Raw genomic sequence first — 24,906 nt, 5'->3', positions numbered from 1 at the left:
GCTGCCTGCTTGTAGGCGATGCATAGCATGGCTGCCTGCTTGTAGGCGATGCATAGCATGGCTGCCTGCTTGTAGGCGATGCATAGCATGGCTGCCTGCTTGTAGGCGATGCATAGCATGGCTGCCTGCTTGTAGGCGATGCATAGCATGGCTGCCTGCTTGTAGGCGATGCATAGCATGGCTGCCTGCCTGTAGGCGATGCATAGCATGGCTGCCTGCCTGTAGGTGATGCATAGCATGGCTGCCTGCCTGTGGGCGATGCCTAGCATGGCTGCCTGCCTGTGGGCGATGCGTAGCATGGCTGCCTGCCTGTGGGCGATGCCTAGCGTGGCTCGCCCGCCTGCCTGTGGGCGATGCCTAGCGTGGCTTGCCTGCCTGCCTGCCTGTGGGCGATGCTATTTTTAGTTTTAGACATTGCATTGATGGAACAAAAGACACAAAATGCGCATTTTACCTATTCATTAGAGGCATTTTTTTCCCATTCAGTAGGATGTAATGCCCCTTTTAGAGCTGGGAATGTGTGCACAGTGACCTATGAGGTAGCTGACTTGGTGTGTTGGCTGCTAGCCTTTTTTAGGCCCCAGTTTCTTGATATCCTTGATAACTCATCCTCTTACGGTAGAATTGATGGCTCTTCAGATTTAAATAACAGCAGTTTGTCTGCTAACATTGTCAAGAAGTGGGAAGCATAAATTTCAGATTCTGTGCATATATTGAGCACCTTTGGGATAATGGCTCAAGCTGCTGAAGGAAAAAAAACAAATTAATTTAAGCTCAGTGTAGGTAGCTAGCCTTTTCAAACAAATTGAATTGAGGTAAAGGCCTCTTTGCTGCACCTTGAAATTCACACTGACATACATGCTAGAATTTGATTATGAGATGCTTGAAGGCATACAGCTTGTTGATTATTAAAGCACGAAAACAGAATGGCAATACGTAAAGATGTGATTTCCCAAAGTGTGTGTGTTTTTCAGCATAATCGGGACTTGCCATTTACATCTCCAACATCTGTATGCAAGTTGATTTTTTACTTTTAATGATTCTATCTGGTGACATTTATCATTGCTGGATAAATGACTCCAGTAAAAAAAATGTAATCTTTATCCTAGGAGTGATGTAAGCTGTAAAGCTGGAAACAAAGTATTTAACTTTGTTCATATGTCTCATTTTTATATGGAAATTGTTACTTCTAGATAGTAGTCTGCTCAGCATAGTCCTGCTAAGCCTTGCCTGAGTCTCGGTCCTTGGATAATAGGACCTTAAATGACTAGTCAGTCAGTCTTGGGCTCGGTTCACATCAGCGTTAAGAGCCTCCCTCGGAAGTTCATTTGTCCAATCCGGTATTTTTAATTATAAGAATAGCGCAGTTTACTTATTATTACATTATTCTCTATTTCAAAATTATCGTAATCTTTACCAGCCCCTTTAAATTCAGTGGAGTCAGTCAATGTCAGGTTGGATCTGGGGTAAATTGGTCCATTGTAGGGTCATGACCTCCATTAAGAAGACCATATATTTCTACTGACTCCACAGTTTGTCTTTAGAAGGTTTGCTTTTACATGGAGTAGTAAGGTTTGCGTACTGGGCTCTCGTTTGACACTCACATCACCCTGGAGCACTTAATTTTAAACCGTTTCATTTGCTGTTTTAATAGTAAATTTATTTCATAAGTTATTGTTCACTTTAATGTTCTTATAACACCCAGAAACTGTAGTTTTCTCACTTATAGTAGTAAATTCACAATTTATCGGTCTTGTGACTCCTAGGTCCTGCTAATGTATGTGGAGATGAGGAACGTTTCTCTCCGAAGTCCTGTGTGATGATTTCCAGGTCTCAATTAGCACCTTTAGTAAGCTGATGCCTTTACAGCATATATAGTTGAAACCAGAAGGTTACATACACTATATAAAAAGACACACATGCATGTTTTTCTCAATATCTGACATGAAATCAGAATAAACCTTTCCCGTTTTAGGTCAATTAGGATTTTTAATATTTTCTAAATACCAGAATAATGAGAGAGAGAGAATGTTTTAAGACATTTTTATTACTTACTGCAAAGTCAAAAGTTTACATACACTAACATTACTATGCCTTTAAACCATTCTGGACTGCCCATATGATGATGTCATATGTTTGGAAGCTTCTGCTTTTTTGGCAACATCTGAGTTAGAGACACACCTGTGGATGTATTTTAATGCACACCTGAAACCCACTGCTTCTTTGTGTAGCATCATGGGAAAGTCTGAAGGAATCAGCCAAGATATCAGGAAGAGAATTGTGGACTTGCACAAGTCTGGCTCATCCTTGGGTACAATTTCAAGATACCTGAAGCTGCCTCGTTCATCTGTACAAACAATTATACGCAAGTACAAACAAGATTGGAATGTCCAGCCATCATACTGCTCAGGAAGGAGACGGGTTCTGTGTCCCAGAGATGAACATGCTTTGGTCCGACATGTGCTTATCAACCCAAGGACAAAAGCAAAAGACCTTGTGATGATGATGGCGGAAGCTGGTAAGATTGTGTCAATATCCACAGTGAAACAAGTGCTGTATCAACATGGGCTGAAAGGCCACTCTGCCAGAAAGAAGCCATTACTCCAAAAGAAACATGAAAAAGCCAGATTAATGTTTGCAAATGCACACAGGAGCAATGACCTTAATTTTTGGAGACATGTCCTGTGGTCTGATGCAATTAAAATTGAACTTTTTGGGCATAATGACCATCGTTACTTTTGGAGGAAAAAGGGAGAAGCTTTGAAGCCTAAGAACACCGTCCCAACTGTGAAACACGGAGGTGGCAGCATCATGTTTTGGTGTTGTTTTGCTGCAGGAGGGACTGGTGCACTTCACAAAATAGATAGCATCATGAGAAAAGAAGATTATGTGGCAATACTGAAGCAACATCTCAAGACATCAGCCAGGAAGTTAAAGGTTGGACGGAAATGGGTCTTACAAATGGACAATGACCCAAAGCATACTACCAAAATGGTAGCAAAGTGGCTTAAGGATAACAAAGTCAATGTTTTGGAGTGGCCATCACAAAGCCTGATCTCAATCCTATCGAAAATTTATGGGCAAAGCTGAAAAGGCAGGTGCGAGCAACAAACCTGGATCAGTTACACCAGTTTTGTCAGGAGGAATGGGTCCAAATTCAGACCAACTATTGTGAGAAGCTTGTGGAAGGATATCCCAAACGTTTCACCTAAGTCATTCAGTTTAAGGGCAATGGTACCAAATACTAATGAAATGTATGTAAACTTTTGACTTTGCAGTAAGTAATAAAAATGCCTTAACCCCTTAAGCCCCGAGGGTGGTTTGCACGTTAATGACCAGGCCAATTTTTACAACTCTGACCACTGTCACTTTATGAGGTAATTACTCTGGAACGCTTCAACGGATCCCCCTGATTCTGAGATTGTTTTTTCGTGACATATTGTACTTCATGATTGTGGTAAAATTTCTTCGATATCACTTGCGTTTATTTGTGAAAAAAAACGGAAATTTGGCGAAAATTTTGAAAATTTTGCAATTTTCAAAATTTGAATTTTTATGCCTTTAAATCCGAGAGATATGTCACACAAAAGAGTTAATAACATTTCCCACTTGTCTACTTTACATAAGCACAATTTTGGAACCAACATTTTTTTTTGTTAGGGAGCTATAAGGGTTAAAAGTTGACCAGCGATTTCTCATTTTTCCAACAAAATTTACAAAACCATTTTTTTAGGGACCACATCACATTTGAAGTCACTTTGAGAGGTCTTTATGACAGAAAATACCCGAAAGTGACACCATTCTAAAAACTGCACCCCTCAAGGTGCTCAAAACCACATTCAAGAACTTTATTAACCCTTCAGGTGCTTCACAGGAATTTTTTGAATGTGGAAGGAAAAAATGAACATTAAACTTTTTTCACAAAAATGTTACTTTAGACCCAATTTTTTTTATTTTCACAGGGGTAACAAGAAAAAATGGACCCCAAAATTTGTTGTGCAATTTCCCCTGGGCATGCAGATACCCAATATGTGGGGAAAAAACACTGTTTGGGCGCACGGCAGGGCTCGGAAGGGAAGGAGCGCCATTTGACTTTTTGATTGTAAAATTTGCTTGAATAATTAGCGGACGCCATGTTGTGTTTGGAGAGCCCCTGTGTGCCCAAACATTGGAGCTCCCCCACAAGTGACCCCATTTTGGAAACTATACCCCTCAAGGATTTTATTAAGGTGTATAGTGAACATTTTGAACCCAGAGGTACGACCCAGAATTTGTTTACATTAGGTCATCATATTGAATAAGTTGTCATTAGTCTTGAGCGCAAGTGCTCACTACTTGAGTTTGCATCGGGTACTCAGGTATGCACCATGTACAGCGTGTGCTCGAGTGACATGCTCGAGTCCCTGCTCTGCATGTTTCACGGTTATTAGACACCCAAAAAAAAACATGCGGGGATCGCTCGTGCATGGCAGGCAATCCCTGTAAAGTTTTTTTGGCCGCGAAGCCTATGGGGCAGAGTCTCGAGCATGTCACTCAAATACCCACGATACTCAATGCATACCAGAGCACCCGATGCAAACTCAAGTAGCGAGCACTTGCGCTCAACACTAGTCGCCATATCGTCATCTTTTTTTCTTTTGAAAAAAATCCCAACCCCATCACAACCCTAGCCCCAACCCTAACCCCAACCCCAGCCCTAACCCTAGCACAACCCTAACCCTAGCACAACCCTAGCCCAATCCTCACCCAAGAGTTTATTTTTGACGCCGTTCCTCGTGCGGTATAAGTGATTAGACGACTTTATTCTTCGGGTCGATGTGATTACAGCAGTACCAGAATCATATGGGGTTTTTATGACTGACAGCTGTCACACACTAAAAGACGCATTTTTTGTAAAATCTAGTTTTTGCATCGCCATATTTTGAGAGCTATAATTTTTCCAGATTTTGGCAGACAGTCATGTGACGGCTTGTTTTTTGCGGGATGAGTTGACGTTGTTATTGGTGTCATTTTCAGGCACGTGACATTTTTTGATCGCTTTCTATTCCGATTTTTGGGAGGCAGAATAAACAAAAACCAACAATTCAGGAATTGTGTTTTTTTTTGTTTTTTTTTATTCTGTTCCACGTGTGGTAAAATTGATAAGGCAGCTTTATTCTTCGGGTCAGTACGTTTACAGCGGTACCACATTTATATCGGTTTTCTATGTTTTGCACTTTTACATAATAAAAGCAATTTTATAGAAAAAAATATTTTTTAGCATAGCTTTATTCTGAGTGCTATAACTTTTTTATTTTTCGGCTGATGGAGCTGTATGTTGGCTTGTTTTTTACGGGACGAGATGACGTTTTCAGTGGTACAATTTTTATTTATATTTTGTCTTTTTGATCGCGTGTTATTCCATTTTTTGTTTGGCGGTATGGTGATAAAGCATTGTTTTTTGCTTCGTTTTTTTTTTTTTTTTTTTTTTACCGTGTTCACTGAAGGGGTTAACTAGTGGGACAGTTTTATAGGTCAGGTTGTTCCGGACGCGGCGATACCAAATATGTGTACTTTTATTGTTTTTTTTTTATAATAATATTTATTGATGGGTACATTATATTTTTATTTTTGGTGGATTATTTTTTTTTTATTTTTTTGCAATTTTTTTTTTATATTTTTTTTCACTTTCTGGGTGTTTTTACACTTTTTTACTCTGTCCCACTCTGGGACTTTCATTTTTTTTTCTCTGATCGCCTGCATGGCACAGGAATGCAGCACCATCCCTATGCCATGAAGGCTGTCAGCGCTGGACGGGGAGAAGATTGTTTGGAGATGCACTGCGCATGTCCAATCAATCTTCCTGCTGCCTGGTGACCCGGATGTTGTCATGACGACATCGGGTCGTCATGGCAACACCCGGGAAGCCTTTGCAGACAGCGCTGGAAGCCGGAAGAGGAGGTGAGTATCTGCGATCACCCCCCCTTTCCCCCGCAATGCTGCGATCGACTTCGATCGCAGCATCGCGGGGGTTAATGTGCTGGAAGCGGTGCAGGACCGCTCCCTGCACATAGTATCGGGTGTCAGCTGTGACAATCAGCTGACACCTGGCGGCGATCGCGCCCGCACAGCCTGTGTGCGCGCGCGATCGCCATGACGTACTAATACGTGTCTGGCTCTTAAGTCCCAGGGCACAGACGCGTATTAGTACGTCAGATGTTGTTAAGGGGTTAAAACATTCTCTCTCTCATTATTCTGGCATTTCGCAAATATTAAACATTATGGTAATCATAATTGACCTAAAACGGGAAAGGTTTATTCTGATTTCATTGTCAGATATTGAGGAAAAACATGCAGATGTGTCTTTTTATATAGTGGATGTAAACTTCTGGCTTCAACTGTATGTGGTTTGTATCTGTGTATTTCCACCTCTCGTTCTGGAGCTTTACATTGAGAGTATGAATGTGCCTTATCTTTTACACTGGACTATAGCATTTATTGATCATGTGATCAGACCAGTGCACATGCCTGAAAGGGTATGTGTCTGGCAGCCATGTTTATTTGGTTGGTCAGCTTGCTGTCATGGGTGTAGGGGTTCATATTAATAACATACACACCTGCAGTATACACCTCTGTATTTTGGCTCTTATTCATAACCTCGTACATAGTTTGTATTTTTCTGTTGTAACTTACGGATGCGAAACCTGGACGATAAAGAAAGAAGACAGAATCAACGCCTTTGAAATGTGGTGCTGGAGAATGATGTTATCAATAACCTGGATGGCAAGAAGAACAAACAAATCCGTTTTTGAACAAGTCTAGCCAGACATGTCCCTTGAAGCATGGGTCACCCATCTATGACTTGCCTACTTTGGACACATAATAAGAAGAGAGCAATCACTGGACATCATGTTCGGAAGAATAGAAGGAAGACCAGCAACCCAATGGCTTGATGCAGTCAAGATAATGGCAGAGAAGACTCTGGTGGACCTATCGATCTTCCTATAGAGCAGTTTTTCCCAAACCCCATCCTCACGGACCCCACAGGTCATGTTTTCAGGATCTCCTTAGTATTACACAGGTGATTGAAGTATCATCAAGGCATCAGGAATTCTCTCACCTGTGTAATACTAAGGAAATCCTGAAAACATGACCCGTGGGGGGCTGTGAGGACAGGGTTTGGCAAAAACTGCTATAGAGCATTCATCCATCAAGTCACCATGGTTCGAGACCGAGCCAAAGGCCATTAAATGATAATAATTGACCCCCTGTTGGTTAAATGCCATGCACAACATTTAACCAGCAAGTGAGGTGCCCCAGGATGAAACTTTCAAAGCAAAACATGAGACGAATGTAGTGGATGCCTGGCAATGCACTTCCAGCTCTGCTGTGTTCGCTCTACCTTTTTCCACACCCACCTCTGGTCTTTGATGGATTACTCTTCCCTCAGTCACCTGTCTCCCCTGCTCAGGTGCGGTCATTGCCCGGGTTTGTCCCATTATAAGGAGTGGCGCGTCCACAGTAAGCTTCTAATGATGAAGTTGTGAGATTGATGGACTGGCTCCCGTAATGTCTTCATGATTTTACTGCGCGTGATCTGTGCAAAATCACGCCGACATGTCTGAAATTAATCTGAGTGTCGGATCCTAATAGGCAATGCAAGTCCATGGGTCAGTGAAAACTCTGTCAGCATTTGGATGCTGCCCTGCCATCCTTGCGATGTTGGTTTTTACTGACTGATAGGTGGGGGAAGCTGGAGAAACTTTTTTTTTTTTATTTTTCATCAGTGGAAAAAAAATTGATGGCACTCACTGATGAAACTGTCCCTTTTTCTCATACATAAAAGAAAAAAAAAAAAAAAAAACCCCTGATGTCTGAATAAGGCCTTAATGCATGGTTTGTTTAGCTATAATTGGAAATTTGTGTCATAATCTCTGTGATGATAGTGCTCATCGGTGTAATAATGCCTGTCTCCAAATATCATGTCTATCAAAAATGGCTAGTAGAGGATCCAGACCAGCTGGTTGTATCAATACTCGGGTTAGTTTTCTCTGTAGTGGCAGAATCTGAAGGTGGCACTGTTATACAGTACAGACCAAAAGTTTGGACACACCTTCTCATTTAAAGATTTTTCTGTATTTTCATGACTTTGAAAATTGTACATTCACACTGAAGGCATCAAAACTATGAATTAACACATGTGGAATTATATACTTAACAAAAAAGTGTGAAACAACTGAAAATATGTCTTATATTCTAGGTTCTTCAAAGTTGCCACCTTTTGCTTTGATGACTGCTTTGCACACTCTTGGCATTCTCTTGATTAGCTTCAAGAGGTAGTCACCGGAAATGGTTTTCACTTCACAGGTGTGCCCTGTCAGGTTTAATAAGTGGGATTTCTTGCCTTATAAATGTGGTTGGGACCATCAGTTGTGTTGTGCAGAAGTCTGGTGGATACACAGCTGATAGTCCTACTGAATAGACTGCTAGCTGCTTTTTTCTTGCCTTGATAGAAATTCTAAGTAAAGAAAAACTAGTGGCCATCATTACTTTAAGAAATGAAGGTCAGTCAGTCCGAAAAATTGAGAAAACTTTGAAAGTGTCCCCAAGTGCAGTTGCAAAAACCATCAAGCGCTACAAAGAAACTGGCTCACATGAGGACCGCCCCAGGAAATGAAGACCAAGAGTCGCCTCTGCTTCTGAGGATAACTTTATCCAAGTCACCAGCCTCAGAAATCGCAGGTTAACAGCAGCTCAGATTAGAGACCAGGTCAATGCCACACAGAGTTCTAGCAGCAGACACATCTCTACAACAACTGTTAAGAGGAGACTTTGTGCAGCAGGCCTTCATGGTAAAATAGCTGCTAGGAAACCACTGCTAAGGACAGGCAACAAGCAGAAGAGACTTGTTTGGGCTAAAGAACACAAGGAATGGACGTTAGCCCAGTGGAAATCTGTGCTTTGGTCTGATGAGTCCAAATTTGAGATCTTTTGGTTCCAACCACCGTGTCTTTGTGCGACACAGAAAAGGTGAACGGATGGACTCTACATGCCTGGTTCCCACCATGAAGCATGGAGGAGGAGGTGTGATAGTGTGGGGGCTCTTTGCTGCTGACACTGTTGGGGATTTATTCAAAATTGAAGGCATACTGAACCAGCATGGCTACCACAGCATCTTGCAGCGGCATGCTATTCCATCCGGTTTGCGTTTAGTTGGACCATAATTTATTTTTCAACAGGACAATGACCCCAAACACACCTCCAGGCTGTGTAAAGGCTATTTGACCAAGGAGGAGAGTGATGGGGTGCTACGCCTGATGACCTGGCCTCCACAGTCACCAGACCTGAACCCAATCGAGATGGTTTGGGGTGAGCTGGACCGCAGAGTGAAGGCAAAAGGACCAACAAGTGTTAAGCATCTCTGGGAACTCCTTCAAGATTGTTGGAAGACCATTTCCGGTGACTACCTCTTGAAGCTCATCAAGAGAATGCCAAGAGTGTGCAAAGCAGTCATCAAAGCAAAAGGTGGCTACTTTGAAGAACCTAGAATATAAGACATATTTTCAGTTGTTTCACACTTTTTTGTTAAGCATATAATTCCACATGTGTTAATTCATAGTTTTGATGCCTTCAGTATGAATGTACAATTTTCATAGTCATGAAAATACAGAAAAATCTTTAAATGAGAAGGTGTGTCCAAACTTTTGGTCTGTACTGTACGTATACCAATAATTGGAACATTCTTGTCATATTTTGCGTATATCAAGAATCATTCATATGGGAATCTGTCACCAGGTTTTTGCTACCTAATCTGAGAGCAGTGTTATGTAGAGGTAGAGACCCTAATTCCATGGAAGTGTCAGATACTGGACTGCTTGATGTATTTTTGATAAAATCACTGTTTTAGCTGTAGGAGATCACTATAGGACTAGTATAACCTGCTGTCAGATAGTATACCACATTTAAGAGCTCTGTATAACCCCACCACTGATTGTCAGCTTTCTGCCTATGCACAGTGTAGACAGAAAGCTACCAATCAGTAGTGTAGGCGGGGTTATACTGGGCATGGCATTCAGAGAACTGGTAAATACACTGAACATTTAGGCTATGTTCCCACGATGAGTTTTTGGTGAGTTTTTTACACTACATATTTATTTTAAAAATGCAAGTAACCCATTTTACTTAACGGGTGCAGAAAAATTTACAACATGAAAACCTCACCAATAGCTCAATGTGGAAATCATAGAATCATAGAATCATAGAATGGTAGAGTTGGAAGGGACCTCCTGGGTCATCTGGTCCAACCCCCTGCTCAAAGCAGGATTCACTAGATCATCTCAGACAGATGTCTGTCCAGCCTCTGTTTGAAGACGTCCATTGAAGGGGAACTCACCACCTCTCGTGGCAGCCTGTTCCACTCATTAATCACCCTAACTGTCAAAAAGTTTTTTCTAATATCTAATCTGTGTCTCCTCCCATTTAGTTTCATCCCATTGCTTCTAGTCTTTCCATGTGCAAATGAGAATAAAGATGATCCTTCTACAATGTGACAGCCCTTGACATATTTGTAGACAGCTATTAAGTCTCCTCTCAGTCTTCTTTTTTGCAAGCTAAACATTCCCAAATCCTGCAACCGTTCCTCATAGGACATGGTTTGCAGACCAGTCACCATTCTGGTCGCTCTTCTCTGAACTTGCTCCAGTTTGTCTATGTCTTTTTTAAAATGTGGTGCCCAAAACTGTACACAGTATTCCAGATGAGGTCTGACCAAAGAGGAGTAAAGACCGATAATGACTTCACGTGATCTAGACTGTATGCTTCTGTTAATACATCCCAGAATTGTATTTGCCTTTTTTGCTGCTGCATCACACTGTTGACTCATGTTCAGTCTATGATCTATTAGTATACCTAAGTCTTTTTCACATGTACTGTTGCTTAGCTCTATTCCTCCCATTCTGTATATGCTTTTTTCATTTTTATTGCCCAGATGTAGTACTTTGCATTTTTCCCTGTTAAAAACCATTCTGTTGGTTGCTGCCCACTGCTCCAGTTTATTTAGGTCTTTTTGAATCCTCTCTCTCTCTTCTCTAGTATTAGCTATCCCTCCTAGCTTTGTGTCATCAGCAAATTTAATCAGTTTACCCTCAATTCCTTCATCTAAATCATTGATAAAGATGTTGAACAATACAGGTCCCAGGACGGAGCCCTGTGGTACCCCACTTGAGACATTCATCCAGCTGGATGTGAAGCCATTTACAACCACCCTTTGAGTCCGATCACTAAGCCAGTTATGAATCCACCTAACAGTTGCCTGGTCCATTGCATACTTGGTCATTTTTTCAATAAGGATGGTGTGAGATACTTTGTCAAATGCTTTGCTGAAGTCAAGATATACTATATCTACAGCATTTCCCTGATCCACCCAGTCAGTGATTCTGTCATAGAAGGAAATTAAGTTAGTCTGACATGACTTGTTAGTTACAAACCCATGCTGACTCTGGTTAATCACTTCATTCTTATCCATGTACTTACATACATGTTGTTTAATAATTTGTTCAAAGATCTTTCCTAGTATAGAAGTCAGACTCACCGGCCTATAGTTCCCTGGGTCCACCTTCTTCCCCTTTTTGAAGATAGGAACAACATTTGCTCTTCTCCAGTCTTCTGGGACTTCTCCTGTTCTCCAAGAATTTTCAAAGATTATGGAGAGTGGTTCTAAAATTTCTTCTACGATCTCCTTCAGTACTCTGGGGTGTAATTCATCTGGACCTGGAGACTTGAACTCATTTATGTTAGCTAAATATTCCCTCACAATCTTTCTGTTTACAGATAACTTGGATTCCTCTATTCCTTTAAAAGGACAGTGAAGATCAGTTGATGTTACATTTTCTTTCTGAGAGAAAACAGATGCAAAATAGGAATTAAAAAGTTCGGCCTTCTCAACATCCTCTCTTACCATTTCTCCATTTTCATCCTGTAAAAATCCTATAGCATCTTTGACTTTTCTTTTACTTTTGACATACCCCCAAAATCCTTTTCTATTGCTTTTGACATCTCTTGCAAGCCTTAATTCATTGTCAGCTTTAGCTAACCTGATACGTGCCCTGCAGGATCTGCAGACTGCATTATAATCTTTTTTAGATATGCCTCCCTCTTTCCATTTAATAAACATTTCTTTCTTTCTTTTTAGCATGTGTTTAAGTTCTGTGTTCATCCATCCTGGTTTCCTTAAATGCTTCCCATTCTTTCTACTTTTCGGGATTGTTAACGATTGTGCTTTGAGAATCTCATTTTTAAAAATTTCCCATCCTTCCTGGACATTTTTGTCCTTAAGGACATCCAGCCATTGGATCCCTCCTATTCTCTTTCTGAGTCTCTTAAAATCTGCCTTTCTAAAATCTAACCTTGAAGTTTGAGTCTTCACATGTCTTCCTCCTCTAGTTATCCAAAATTCTATAATAGCATGGTCGCTGCCTCCTAGGGTCCCAGCCACTTTTACCTCCTCAACCATTTCCTCCCTGTTTATAAGGATTAGATCCAAAGTAGCAGATCCCCTTGTTTTCTCCCCTACCTTTTGGAAGATAAAGTTGTCAGCAAGAGAGGATAAGAATTTGCTTGACCTGTTAGTTTTACTTGAGAGAGATTCCCAACAAATGTCTGAAATGTCTGGATAGTTGAAATCTCCCATGACCACTACGTCATATTTTTTGGAGAACTTGGTCATTTGATACATAAAGAGTTCATCCATATCTTCAGCTTGCCCAGGTGGCCTGTAGTAAATGCCTACAATGGTGTCCTTTCCGTTGTTCTCTCCTTGTATTCTTACCCAAACAGTTTCCACAGAACTCCCAGTCTCTGAAGCTTCAATCTCTGTGCAGATATACGCTTTTCTAACATACAATGCAACACCTCCTCCTCGTTTATCAAGTCTGTTTCTTGCAAATAAGTTGTATCCTTTTAGCCTTTTATTCCAATCATGTGTATCGTCCCACCAAGTTTCAGTGATTCCAATGACATCATATTCCTTTTCCTGCATTAGTAGTTCCAATTCTCCTTGTTTGTTGCCCATGCTTTGTGCATTTGTATAAAAACATTTTAGTTTGTGATTGGTTTCTCTTCCTCCCATATTTTTATTATTTAAATTGTTTTGTCTTTGTTCTTCCTTTCCACTTCCAGTAGCAGAGATCTCAATAGTATTTGTCAGCTGTATGGCTTTTTCTGGCCTTTTGTTTCCCTTCCTACATTGTTCTAGTTTAAAGCTCTTCTGATGAGTGTAGCAAGGCGACTTCCAAATACATGTTTTCCAGTCTTCGTAAGGTGCACCCCATCTCTAGCAAGTAGTCCATCGTATAGGTAATTCATTCCGTGATCCAGAAATCCAAATCCTTGTTGACGGCACCATCGACGTAGCCAGTTGTTCACCTGTAGAATCTTATTCCACCTCATTGTTCCATGGCCATCCACTGGGAGGATGGATGAGAAGACCACCTGCGCTCCCAATTCTTTCACTTTCTTGCCTAAGTCTTCAAAGTCACTGCAGATGGTTTCCAGGTCCTTTCTTGCGGTGTCATTTGTCCCCACATGTATTAGCAGGAATGGGTAGTGATCTGTAGGTCTGAAGAGTCTTGATATCCTGTCAGACACATCTTTAATTTTTGCTCCTGGAAGACAGCACATTTCTCTTGAGGTTATGTCTGGTCTGCAGATAGCGGCCTCTGTTCCTCTTAACAGGGAATCCCCCATTACCACCACTCTCCGTTTTTTCTTCACAACATTCTTCTTTCTCCATCCAGGAGGATTCTGAGGGCTTACAAGGTTATTCATTGCTGGCAAAGTCTTATTTTGCTGTATTTCTTCCTGGTTCTCCTGCGTGAGAGCCTGGTACTGGTTCCTGAGCAGTATGGGTGCTGACTGCCTCTCGATCCTCCTGCTTCTGTGGGTCACATGCTTCCATTCCTCTGTTTCGTCAGGTGCAGTTCGAATTTCTTCTCTTTCTGAATCATGAAGAGATAATTCTGCTCTGTCTAAGAATTCTTCACCTTCCTTAATGATTTTCAAGGTAGTTAACCTCTCTTCTAGATTTCGCAACTTTTCCTCCAACAGGGACACAAGCTTGCATTTCTGGCATGTGAAGTTTGGCTTTTCCACTGGCAAGTCTGTGAACATGTAGCAGGATATGCAGCTCACCAAATGGCTCCTGGACTCTTCCATGTTCTTACTGTTAATGTTCTGAAAACAGTGAAAAAAGCTTAAAAAAAAGCTTCAAAATGCGCGCGCCGGAAGGCGCGCGGTTTACCGATGTCCTCATTTCAGCTCCAACAGCCAAAATCCAGTGTTCTTTGAGCTCGCGGAGACTCTTCACTTACCCCAAAATGCAGTGGGAATATGCAAATTATCTCCTCAGGACTCCTCCCCTGGTTTACCGATGTCCTCTTTTCAGCTCCAACAGCCAAAATCCAGTGTTCTTTGAGCTCGCGGAGACTCTTCACTACAAATGTAGCCTGAAAGAGTTTTTAATCAAAACTGCAGCAACCAGCAATATAAATGCTACTTCACTGGAATCAGGGTCTCTGCTCCTACATTATGTTGCTCTCAGATATTGTAACAAAAACCTGCTGATAGATTCCCTTTAACCTCTACAGTGATTTAGTGTTTTGAGTCCCCTCCAAACCAATGCGTTCAAGTCCTTCATCTGTGAGATGTATTCTTTATAGAGAACAAGCCTTTAGTCTTTTACTTGTTGAATTATCAGCACAGATACGTAATGGAGCCAGAAAAATACATTAAGTGACATTAGAAAGTTTGCCGCCACGGAAACATTTGCAATCACAAGGACTAATACATGCCCTTTACTAAACGGGTGAAGTGCCTCACACATTGTTTGCATCTGAGGCTGTATTGTCGCTCAGAAGGTTATTCTTCCTGATTATTGTTCAGCACGTCACTGCTCTCAATTTAATACCCAGGATGGAACAATTTGTACTTTAAAAAACATTTCTGAATCTTTTGTGAGATAATCTGTGCGCTTCACACTAGAGGTTGCACTCTTCAGTTAAGTTAGAAAGAAATATTATGACGCTTATGACTTAAAACCAGTTCGCGGCCCGGGTACAACAACGTATTTGTTTTATGTTACTTTATTGTAATGTTCATGATTTCTGTAAAATATACCCCAGAATCGTAGCTGAGCCCCTTTACAACTTGTAAACTGGCCTGAAAAAAGTCTCCCCACTCTGACATGCCAGGCCTGGCTTGTCACTCTCCACAAAGAGAAACTTTGTCCCTTAGAAATCCTCATTTAAAGAGGTTATCCACTACTTTTACATTGATGACCTATTCTTAGGACAGGTCATCAGTGTCTGATTGACAAGAGTCCAACACCCTGCACCCCGCCAATCAGCTGTTATCTGTGGCGATGGTCTGCTGGAAGTACTCACTTGCAGAGCTGGCTGTCTTCCGGTAATGGCCACCGCAGGGTACTGCTTATCTGCCTCCTATTGATTTGAATAGCAGGTGGATGTGCAGTACCAAGCCTTGGCCACTACTAGAAGACGGAGCAGCTCAGGAAGTGAGCACTTCCGGCCGGTCACCATCACCGATAACAGCTGAACGGCGGGGGTGCCGGGTTTTGGACCCCAACTGATCAAACACTGATAACCTGTCCTAAAGATAGGTCATCAATGTAAAAGTAGTGGACAACCTCTTTAAATGAGTATTTCTAAGGGGTAAGGTTTCGCCTTGTGGAGAGTGACAAGCCAGGCCTGGCATGTCAGAGTGAGGAGACTTCTAAGCCATGCATGCTCCTCTGGGTAATTTAATATGCAAAGTGACAGCAATTTGCATATGAGGATTACTGTAGCATGTCCTCTAAACCCTATGAGCTGCTGAATTCCAGCTCGTGGCAGGAGCAATGTTAGAGTAGCACCATGGACAGCAGCTTCCCAGCCGGTGACAGCTGAGGGTGTCAGACCCTGTCCTGTCCCCTAAGTGCTGCAAGCTAACTATTTGTCTCTCTTACTCTCGCGTTCCAAAACGTCAAAGCAGAGTAAAACTGCTTTTATAATGAAAGATTATCATTCTCAATAACTTTTGTTCCATGATGATCTTTCAGTGCAGCGAGCAAAACGCTTTTATCGGGTGAAATGATCTGTTCTGCAGCGCAAAAGTTGATTGTTCTCGGTGGTGCAGAGTGATTGTGCAGACAAGTGTAAAGAGCGCACTGACACAGGACTGCTGCGGTTTAAAGTTGCAGTTCGACTTCTATGTGTGAACGTAGCCTCATTATTTCAAAATTAGTTTCAATTATGGTAGTATTCTTTGCAAATGATTTGTCTTCTGGGTCTGATATAGGTGAAGACATTGGTGATAAAGTGACAGTTTGTCCCCATCAGGGCTGTACTACATCAAGTAAGAAAATGTAAAAACATGGCACAAAACTTAATTTTCATCATTTCTTTATCCATATTATTTTAATTTTCATCTCCGTACATTCAAAAAGTCTTCAATACTTGTAAATAATTATAATAATCACCACTTGTGAAATAAACATCCATACTGCGATGCGGGCACTGAATCTGCTCCCAAGCTGCATTAGGAATAACGATGTAGACAATCCAAGCGCCTACCAGCGCGGTGCCTCAGACGGCGGCAAGGCAGAGGCGCTGCCGGATGATCCATGGGAAGCACCGGCAGCGACGTTTCGTGGACCTGCCCCTTTCTCAAGCTTGAAATCCTCCTTTCAACTCCATCCTTAAGACTGCGCACACCACGTGACCCAGAACCAAGAACACCAAGGTGCTAAAACATATATAACCACACTAGCTATTGAACTCGTTCTATGCCTGGGTGGCGAGCATTTTTATTGGTATATGGTCTCCCATGCTGGTTTGTGCTGCCCCCATCCTGGTATTTGTGCCTCCCCCATCCTGTCCCCACCATCCTATCCTGGTATGCATGGCACCCCTCATCCCCATCCTGGTATTCATGGCACCTCTCATCCCCATCCTGGTATGCATGGCACCCCTCACCCCCAATCCTGGTATGCATGGCACCTCTCACCCCCAATCCTGGTATGCATGGCACCTCTCACCCCCAATCCTGGTATGCATGGCACCCCTCATCCCCAATCCTGGTATGCGTGGCAACCCTCATCCCCATCCTGGTATGTGTGGTACTCCTCATCCCTAATCCCTATCCTGGTATGTATGGTATCCCTCATCCTGGTATGCATGGGCCCCTCACCCACATCCTGGTATGCATGGCACCACTCATCCCCATCCTGGTATTCATGGCCCCTCATCCGAATCCTGGTATGCATGGCACTCCTCATCCCTATCCTGGTATGCATGACCCCTCATGCCCAATCCCGGTATGCATGGCATCCCTCATACCCAATCCCGGTATGCATGGCACCCCTCATGCCCAATCCCGGTATGCATGGCACCCCTCATGCCCAATCCCGGTATGCATGGCACCCCTCATGCCCAATCCCGGTATGCATGGCACCCCTCATGCCCAATCCCGGTATGCATGGCACCCCTCATGCCCAATCCCGGTATGCGTGGCACCCCTCATCCCCCAATCCTGGTATGCGTGGTACCCCTCACCCCCCAATCCTGCTATGCGTGGCACCCCTCACCCCCCAATCCTGGTATGCATGGTCTCATCACCCCTCATCCTGGTATGCGTGGTCCCCTCACCCCCCAATCTTTGTATGCGTGGTACCCCTCACCCCCCAATCTTGGTATGCATGGTACCCCTCACCCCCCAATCCTGGTGTGCGTGGTACCCCTCTCCCCCCAATCCTGGTATGTGTGGTACCCCTCATCCTGGTATGCATGATCCCCTCACCCCACAATACTGGTTTGTGTGGCCCCCTCATCACCCCAATCCTGGTATGCATGGTCCCCTTACCCGACAATCCTGGTATGAGTGGCACCCCTCACCCCCCAAACCTGGTATGTGTGGCCCCCTCATCCCTTTCACACTATACACACATACAAAAAAATTAAACAGTTATACTCGCCTTTCTTCTCTGTGCTCCATCGTCCTGTTCTGCCAGAGGCCCGGGGAGGAGTGCGGCGCCGGAGCACCACGCTATCCGGCGCCATTTTGCTGAAGACACACTGTAAATGTGTCTTCAGTTAAATGGCGCCAGATGGCTCTATGCGCATGCGCCGATCCGACGCCTCACTCCTGCCCCGGTCTCTGGCGAAGAGAGGCGCCACGGCAACTCTCTTCCTGGTCAAGTAAGTATGGTGCTGGAGATCGCGTTATGCGTTCAGTGTCTACCCATACCGCGATCTCCGGCGCAATGCACCTCCTCTTACCTGTAACGGCTGGATGCCTGCTTCTGTCTGAAGCCAGACTGCGCGTCGCACATGCGCAGTCTATCGAGGCTTCAGCCAGAGACACGCATCCCCGGTTATATTATAGATTAAGTATAAGTTGTTACAATATTATATTACAATGGTATTTAATTTAGGATTACCTCAACTAAATGCAAGTATTACAAAATTACAAATAACTCACTAATAGCGCATACCAAAACACAATTCTTCAGAAGAATAAAGCTGCATTTTTCATTCATCCCCTTGGGTGATCCTGTATCCGGAGACTACACCCAGTATACTTCACTTAGTAATAATTTTTTTTTGTCTGGTTTACAACATAGATATCAGTTCCAAAATGATCCATTTTAATTTGGAAACCATATGTTTGCACTCCCAAAAATGCCTAACTACCATAGTTTCTCCAAATTTTTATTATCCTTCAAATTTTGTTTTCCCTCACCTCTAATTTCCTTTTTTTTTCTTTTTCACCAAATAACCTGATAACCGAACGGCTCTCAGGTTATTCACTTTATGTAGTAATAACTCTGGAATGCTTTAACATATCCCATTGATTTTGAGACTGTTTTTTTGTGACCCATAATATTTTATAATAATGGTAAATTTAAGTTGATATTTTTTTGAATTTATTTATAAAAATATCAGAAATTTGAGAAAAAATGTTTTAAAAATTGCAATTTTCAAACTTTGAATGACTATCCCTTTAATCCCACTAGTCATACCACACAAAAACATTACTAAATAACATTTCCCTCATGTCCGCTTTACATCAGCTCCATTTGTAAAGTGTTGTTTTATTTTGTTAGCATTTTAGAAGGTTTAAAAATGTAGCAGTATTTTTTTCAATGAAATTTACAAAAATTATTTTTATAGGGACCTGTTCAGTTTTGAATTGACTTTTGGGGTTCTATATGTTGGAATCCACTCAAAAGTCACACCATTTTAAAAACTGCACTCCTCAACATATTTAAAATTGCTTTCAGGTAGTTCATTAACCCTTCTGGTTCTTTTCAGGAAGTAATGGAAAGTGTCAGGACAAGAATGAAAAAGTTTATTTTTACCACCTAAATTTTGATAACTTATGAACAGGCCGCTATAGCGGGCAGACTCTAAGGCCATTATTTGGCCATTACCTGCCATGGCAAACATTAGGACCACACAATCAAGATCTCAGGGTGCTGATTAGGTTAAAGAGGGAGCCCCCACACTCTGTTAACTATTTAGATTCTGTAGTCACTATTGACCTCAGAATCTAAAGGGTTAAACGTACATGGTCGGTGCCAACTCTGATCGTGGCTGATGCAGCAAGTTGTCAGCTATAGTGTACAGCTTATATCGCAGGTCAGTAAAAAGACGGCTATTAATCACTAAGGGGTTAAAAAAATATGCAATATTAGTAGAATTGCAAGTAAAAAAACCTTTCAAAGGTATTTTAGTGCCCAATGGTGGCGTGGGATATGTGGTCACCTTTAATGATTGCACTGCAATTTTGACAGTTCATACAAGGGGGTGCATGCCTGTTTGGGTAGCCTTGGAATATTGATGTCTGCTCTATCGAGACTAATGAATAATGTTTTGGATTTCCAATAAAAAAAATTTAGGGGGATTTTTAAATAACCTTCAAAATTTCTGTTCATGATGTAACAAACCCCAATATTTCTTAATAGATTTTTTAATTAACGTAGAGTATTCATCAAACAGAAATAAAAGGATGTCTATTCTCCTCCAATTTCACCTTCTTTTTCCTTGTCTCCGCTCTAGAATTCATAGCACCCTCATCACTACTTCTAGTAAGGCCTGTTCACACCACATTTTTAATAGCCTCACTTTTTTTTACCTTTAAGAAGAAAAAAAATCTGTTGTAAAACTGATGCAAGATAATGCTAGTGGATCCAGTTTTTTAAACAATTTGCATTGCGCCTGTTTTTTATTTATTTTTTGTTTAGTAGACGCAGGGAGGAATGTCTAGAGATCATGGGACTTCTCTTCTGTGAAAACAAAATGACAAAACGGAGGCCACCGTTGACAATATATTTGCATTCATCTTCCATAGACTGCAATAATGTCATTTAAAAAGTTTTTTAAACATTACAAATGGAGAGTACAAACGAATAAGTTAGATACACTGTATCACAAAGTCATGGTGTGAAGCAAGCCTAAGACCCAGCTGCTCTGGTAATAGTTCACGTAGATTGCACAGTGTGAGTGGTGTACAGAATTTGAGCGTCCGTGGATGTGGCTTTTTCGTCTTCACCAACTGCTGTATATCATTTCAACAAATGAAACCCATGACTGAAAAAAGCACTTTCCAGTGAGGTCAGTTGGTTCTTACACCACCATTTGCCCTGACCCAGGTATATATAGGGCACTCAGGTCAGGGAGGGACCAGCGATTTTCTGCAGTAATGAAACATTGCTTTGGATGAATGAGTGCATCTGATCAAGGCTAGATAGATGATAATTAAAGGGAACCTGTCATGTAAAATAATGCCATTAACCTGCAGATATGGGGTTAATCTGCAGGTTTAGTGTTCTGTCACCGTGTGGCACCCGCACTGAAAGCCCTGCTGCCGGGAGGAAATGAACTTTATTCCCCCTGGCAGGCTTGCGCTTTCAGTCATATGGGTGACTCCATTTGTCACTAATTTGTGTATAGAGAGCAGCAGCTGTAACTGCGCCCCCGAGACTGACTGACAGCAGGATCAACATTAGAGCCGGTTCTGCACGTTTATAGCATTGTTATAATTAGCAGGTTCCCTTTTAATAAGAATTTTTATTTCTATAGCACCAACATATTCCACAGTAACTTTATAATTCAGGTTAGGAGAACCTACAGTTAAATAAATCATTTTAAGTAATCAAGAGAATGCCGCAGATCTAGGATTCAGGAGCCGGTGCGCACTGCCTCCAGAGCAGCGTTCATGTACCAGGCAGCGCATCCCTCCATCCCACTGCAGATGTCTACAGCAGACAGCCTGGAGGAGTAAGGCCGCTTTATTCAGATACTGCTGAGGACACTGGCCATGTACTTAAGCGTGGACTAAAATTCAGATTTTTCCTATATTAATATTAGACTTTTATGCAGGAAATTTTCTCCTTTGTAGTCTATGAAGAACACCCACAAATATTCCTTACCAGGTCCTCAAAAAAAAATACCCAACATGGTGTGGATGGTGACGCGCCCCCTGGGCCGTGGGGTTCTCTGTGCCGGGGACAGTCGGTGCTGGGGATGTCACAGTGGCAGTGACCCGGTCCGTGACCCAGGGCGGCCAATAAAAGGGGATTATAGTTTTTATAGGTTAATGTTCGTGATGCCACCTGTGGTATGCGGCTATATGGAGCCGCCGCTGTGGTGCAGATCCTCTGGAGCTGATGGTGATGCAGCAGAGTTGGTTCAGCTCTCCACAGGCAGAGCTTAGCTCCATGGCAGGAAATGGTGATGTTATAGATGTTGCTGTGCAGTGTAGTGCAGGTGATGGCACAGATAATAACCAGTCCACAACTTAATGGCGGTTTCCTCTTTTCTTTCCTTGCGGTGGTTAGGCAGACCGGGGCACGGGTACTAGCTTGTAGTAGAGATCCGGGCGGCCTGGAAGCAAGTTGGAAATCCACCTCGCCAGGTGAAGTTGGAGGCCTTCCCTTTGCGCTAATCTCTTTGGCCCTGCTGCTTATAGCTGTGCTGTGGCCCTTGTCCCTGAGTAAAACGTCTGTTCCTCACCCGTATGGCAGGCAGCTCGGGCCTTCCTGGAGTGTTGCTCCCACGTGGCGGTGCTGGGCCCTATGTGCTGCGGAGCCTCCGGGCATCTGATGGGGCCAGGAGACCTGCAGTCTTCTGCCCTCCGGTTTCTGCTGATGGGCCTTCAGTGCCCCACAACCTCAGACTCTGGTTCTTCTGCGCTCCTCTCTGTGGTGAGCTGCCGTGCAGCTCCACTCCCCAGGTCTTTCCTCTTCGCTGTCCTGTATTCATCTCCTCTCACGAACTCTCACTAGCCCCGCCTCCAGATCCCAGGAGAAGCTCCCCTTGCTGGTCTGGAGCCAGGAAAGTGTTGCATGCTAGTATCCCTGACTAGGGGACCCCTGCTTTCTTCCAGGCATGGCATCACCTCTTGTGAGGGAGGCAATGCCACAGTGGCAACCGGACTCCTGGGGTGCCACAATGGTAACAGCTGCTCTGCGAGGGCTTGTCATGCTGAGGGGCCACAAGTCCAGTATTTTTCCTCCGTTCTAAAATGTCTGAAAACTTTATTTTTTTCTTATTTTATCCCATCCTTTTCTATGTCTTTGTTTTTTTGTTTTTTTCCTGTCAACCGCTTTAAGCTGAGCTGATGGGGCATTCTTTGCTGCATGTTTTGCCGATCCTCAATAGCGGCTTCCATATTTTCTTTGTCTTCTGTGTCTGAGTGTTTTAATCTTTTTCTGGGCACAAAAGGAAATAAACCAAATACCTGTTAAATGTTAGAACCCTGTAAAGTCTTATTACTACAGTGTAAATGGAGTTATGGCTCCCTGTAAAGTATTTAGCTCTGTATATATCTTCTCACGTTTCCTTTCTATATGTCTCCTTTTCACTTGTAGACGGTGCTAATTGTATAGTTATGTTGTATTATTTTTCCTCTTTCAGTTGGGTCGAAAGCTTTGGTCATGACGGCCTTGGTTTGCTATTAGACATCTTGGAAAGGATGGTGGATGCAAAACGGTAATGTGTTTTCCCATTTCTTATTTTTTATTGTAATATATGATAGTTTTATATCTCATAGTATTTATTCCAAAATAACATGAAAAAGTAAGTGATCCCCGGATGTAAAACATACATGGGGCCGAGCACCTTCAGTAGCCATCCACAAGGTTGGAATGAGACACATTTTTGGTTGTTTTTAAATGGATAATCTGAACATGTCCCATAGTTAGCCTGCTTATTGATCTACTGGCTAAATCCTGCCCCCGGCTGCAGTTTCTTGTAAGTCTAGCGCTGAGTCTCTGCTGCGGCTCCTGCTGTCTGTTACTGTCTGCAGCGTTGACGTAACTTCAACAGTGCTGCAGCTGATCAGTGAGCTCCCCATCTTCTACTGTGACTGGCATAGCACCATGTTTGTCCGGACACTCTGCTATTGGAACAGGGTCCCTCCCTTCGTTTTCAGGATTAGTGCAGGACTTCCAGAGGAACCTCGACTGTTTACATGTCAGTGGAATATACTAGCAGGACACCATCAATATTTAAGGGTACACAACAATGTATAATACTAATGAACCCACCCTGCCTAATCACTTCAGGGGCACTTTTAATAAAAATAATGTATACTCCCAAGGTGACGCAGTTATAGCAATGCTGGCACCACTATTCCTGACAGATCAAGTGACATTGTGTCTGCAGCAACCATTCACTGGTTGCCCACCAGATGCAGCATTTACTGTTTTGTCAGAACGGACATCAACGCTGACATTCTTGAGACCCTCTGGGAATAGGGGCGCTGGTATCACAGGGAGGCCCGGGTCACACAAGCGATGATTATCTCTTCCGAGAGAATCAGGCCGCTTATTGTAATGACACTCATCTCAAACTCAAAAAATGTGAGCCGAGTGTCGGTATACTGTCATCAGATATACTCGCATGAGAGAATAGCAGAACATGTGCGGAGAAGACGGAAAATTTAATTGTTCCATCTTTTCCATGGTTTGTATCCGAGTGCAGTCTGATGTTTTACACGCACCCTTAGACTTGCATGGGTGCACGTGATCCGATTTGCGGAGCCACTCACAGCATGCTGCAATTGTTTTGTTATGCTGAATCGGCATGAGAAAATAATCGCAGATCTGCACTATCCCATAGTATAACATTGGGCCGAGTGCAATCCAATAAAACATCAGAGAGCACTCATCCAAAAGACTCTGCTGGGTGAGGTGAGTATCCATTGTTTTTATTTTTAATGGGGTCCTAAAATAATTAATCAAAAGTTCTTTAGAAGTGGAGAACCCTTTGAATACAACAGATCATATATATTTTTTTTACTGGAGTCAGAAAACACTTTAAGGCTATGTGCCCACGATGCAGAAATGCTCAGGATTTTTTCCTGAGCGTTTTTACATCTCCCTGGCAGAAAAAATTCATGCGGATTGTACATGCGGATTGTACATGCGGATTGTACATGCGTTTTCCTGCCAGGGACATGCGGATGTGAAGCGTTCTTCACTTGCATTTCTGCATGCGGGTTATTAAGCGCTTTCCAATGAAAGTCAATGGCGGCGAAAACGCCGTGCTTCCGCAAAATAATTGGTAGTGCTGCGTTTTTTCCCGCAAAGATAACCCGCAGCGGAAATTTCCGCAGCATGTGCACAGCCTAACTGACTCCACACAAAAATAACACCATGGCCCTGGTAACAAGAAGTGGTACACTTCTATTAGGGCGAGTTATCTCATATCCTCGTCACCATTTGTACATTCGCCCTGTTCTGTTCCTATATAATGGTTCCCAGTGTGCACCACTCCTCACCCCAGCTCCTATCTGTTCCTATATAATGGTTCCCAGTGTGCACCACTCCTCACCCCAGCTCCTATCTGTTCCTATATAATAGTTCCCAGT

General features: G+C 42.7%; 1 protein-coding gene across 4 annotated transcripts in view; it reads left to right on the top strand.

The window, feature by feature from the left end:
- Positions 1-24,906, top strand: part of DIAPH3 (diaphanous related formin 3) — an 801,864-nt gene that overhangs the window by 245,128 nt on the left and 531,830 nt on the right. For all 4 annotated transcript variants that reach the window (XM_073663944.1, XM_073663945.1, XM_073663943.1 and 1 more), the window contains one exon: positions 22,950-23,024. In XM_073663944.1, coding sequence (XP_073520045.1) covers positions 22,950-23,024 — 75 coding nt within the window. The remainder of the gene's footprint in view (positions 1-22,949; positions 23,025-24,906) is intronic.

Source organism: Phyllobates terribilis, unplaced genomic scaffold (assembly GCF_046119375.1).
Source record: "Phyllobates terribilis strain yellow unplaced genomic scaffold, ASM4611937v1 Scaffold_2__4_contigs__length_985480577, whole genome shotgun sequence".
Taxonomy (NCBI): Eukaryota; Metazoa; Chordata; class Amphibia; order Anura; family Dendrobatidae; genus Phyllobates; species Phyllobates terribilis.
The sequence above is the reverse complement of the archived record's forward strand: the minus strand, read 5'-3'. Positions and strand labels throughout refer to the sequence as shown.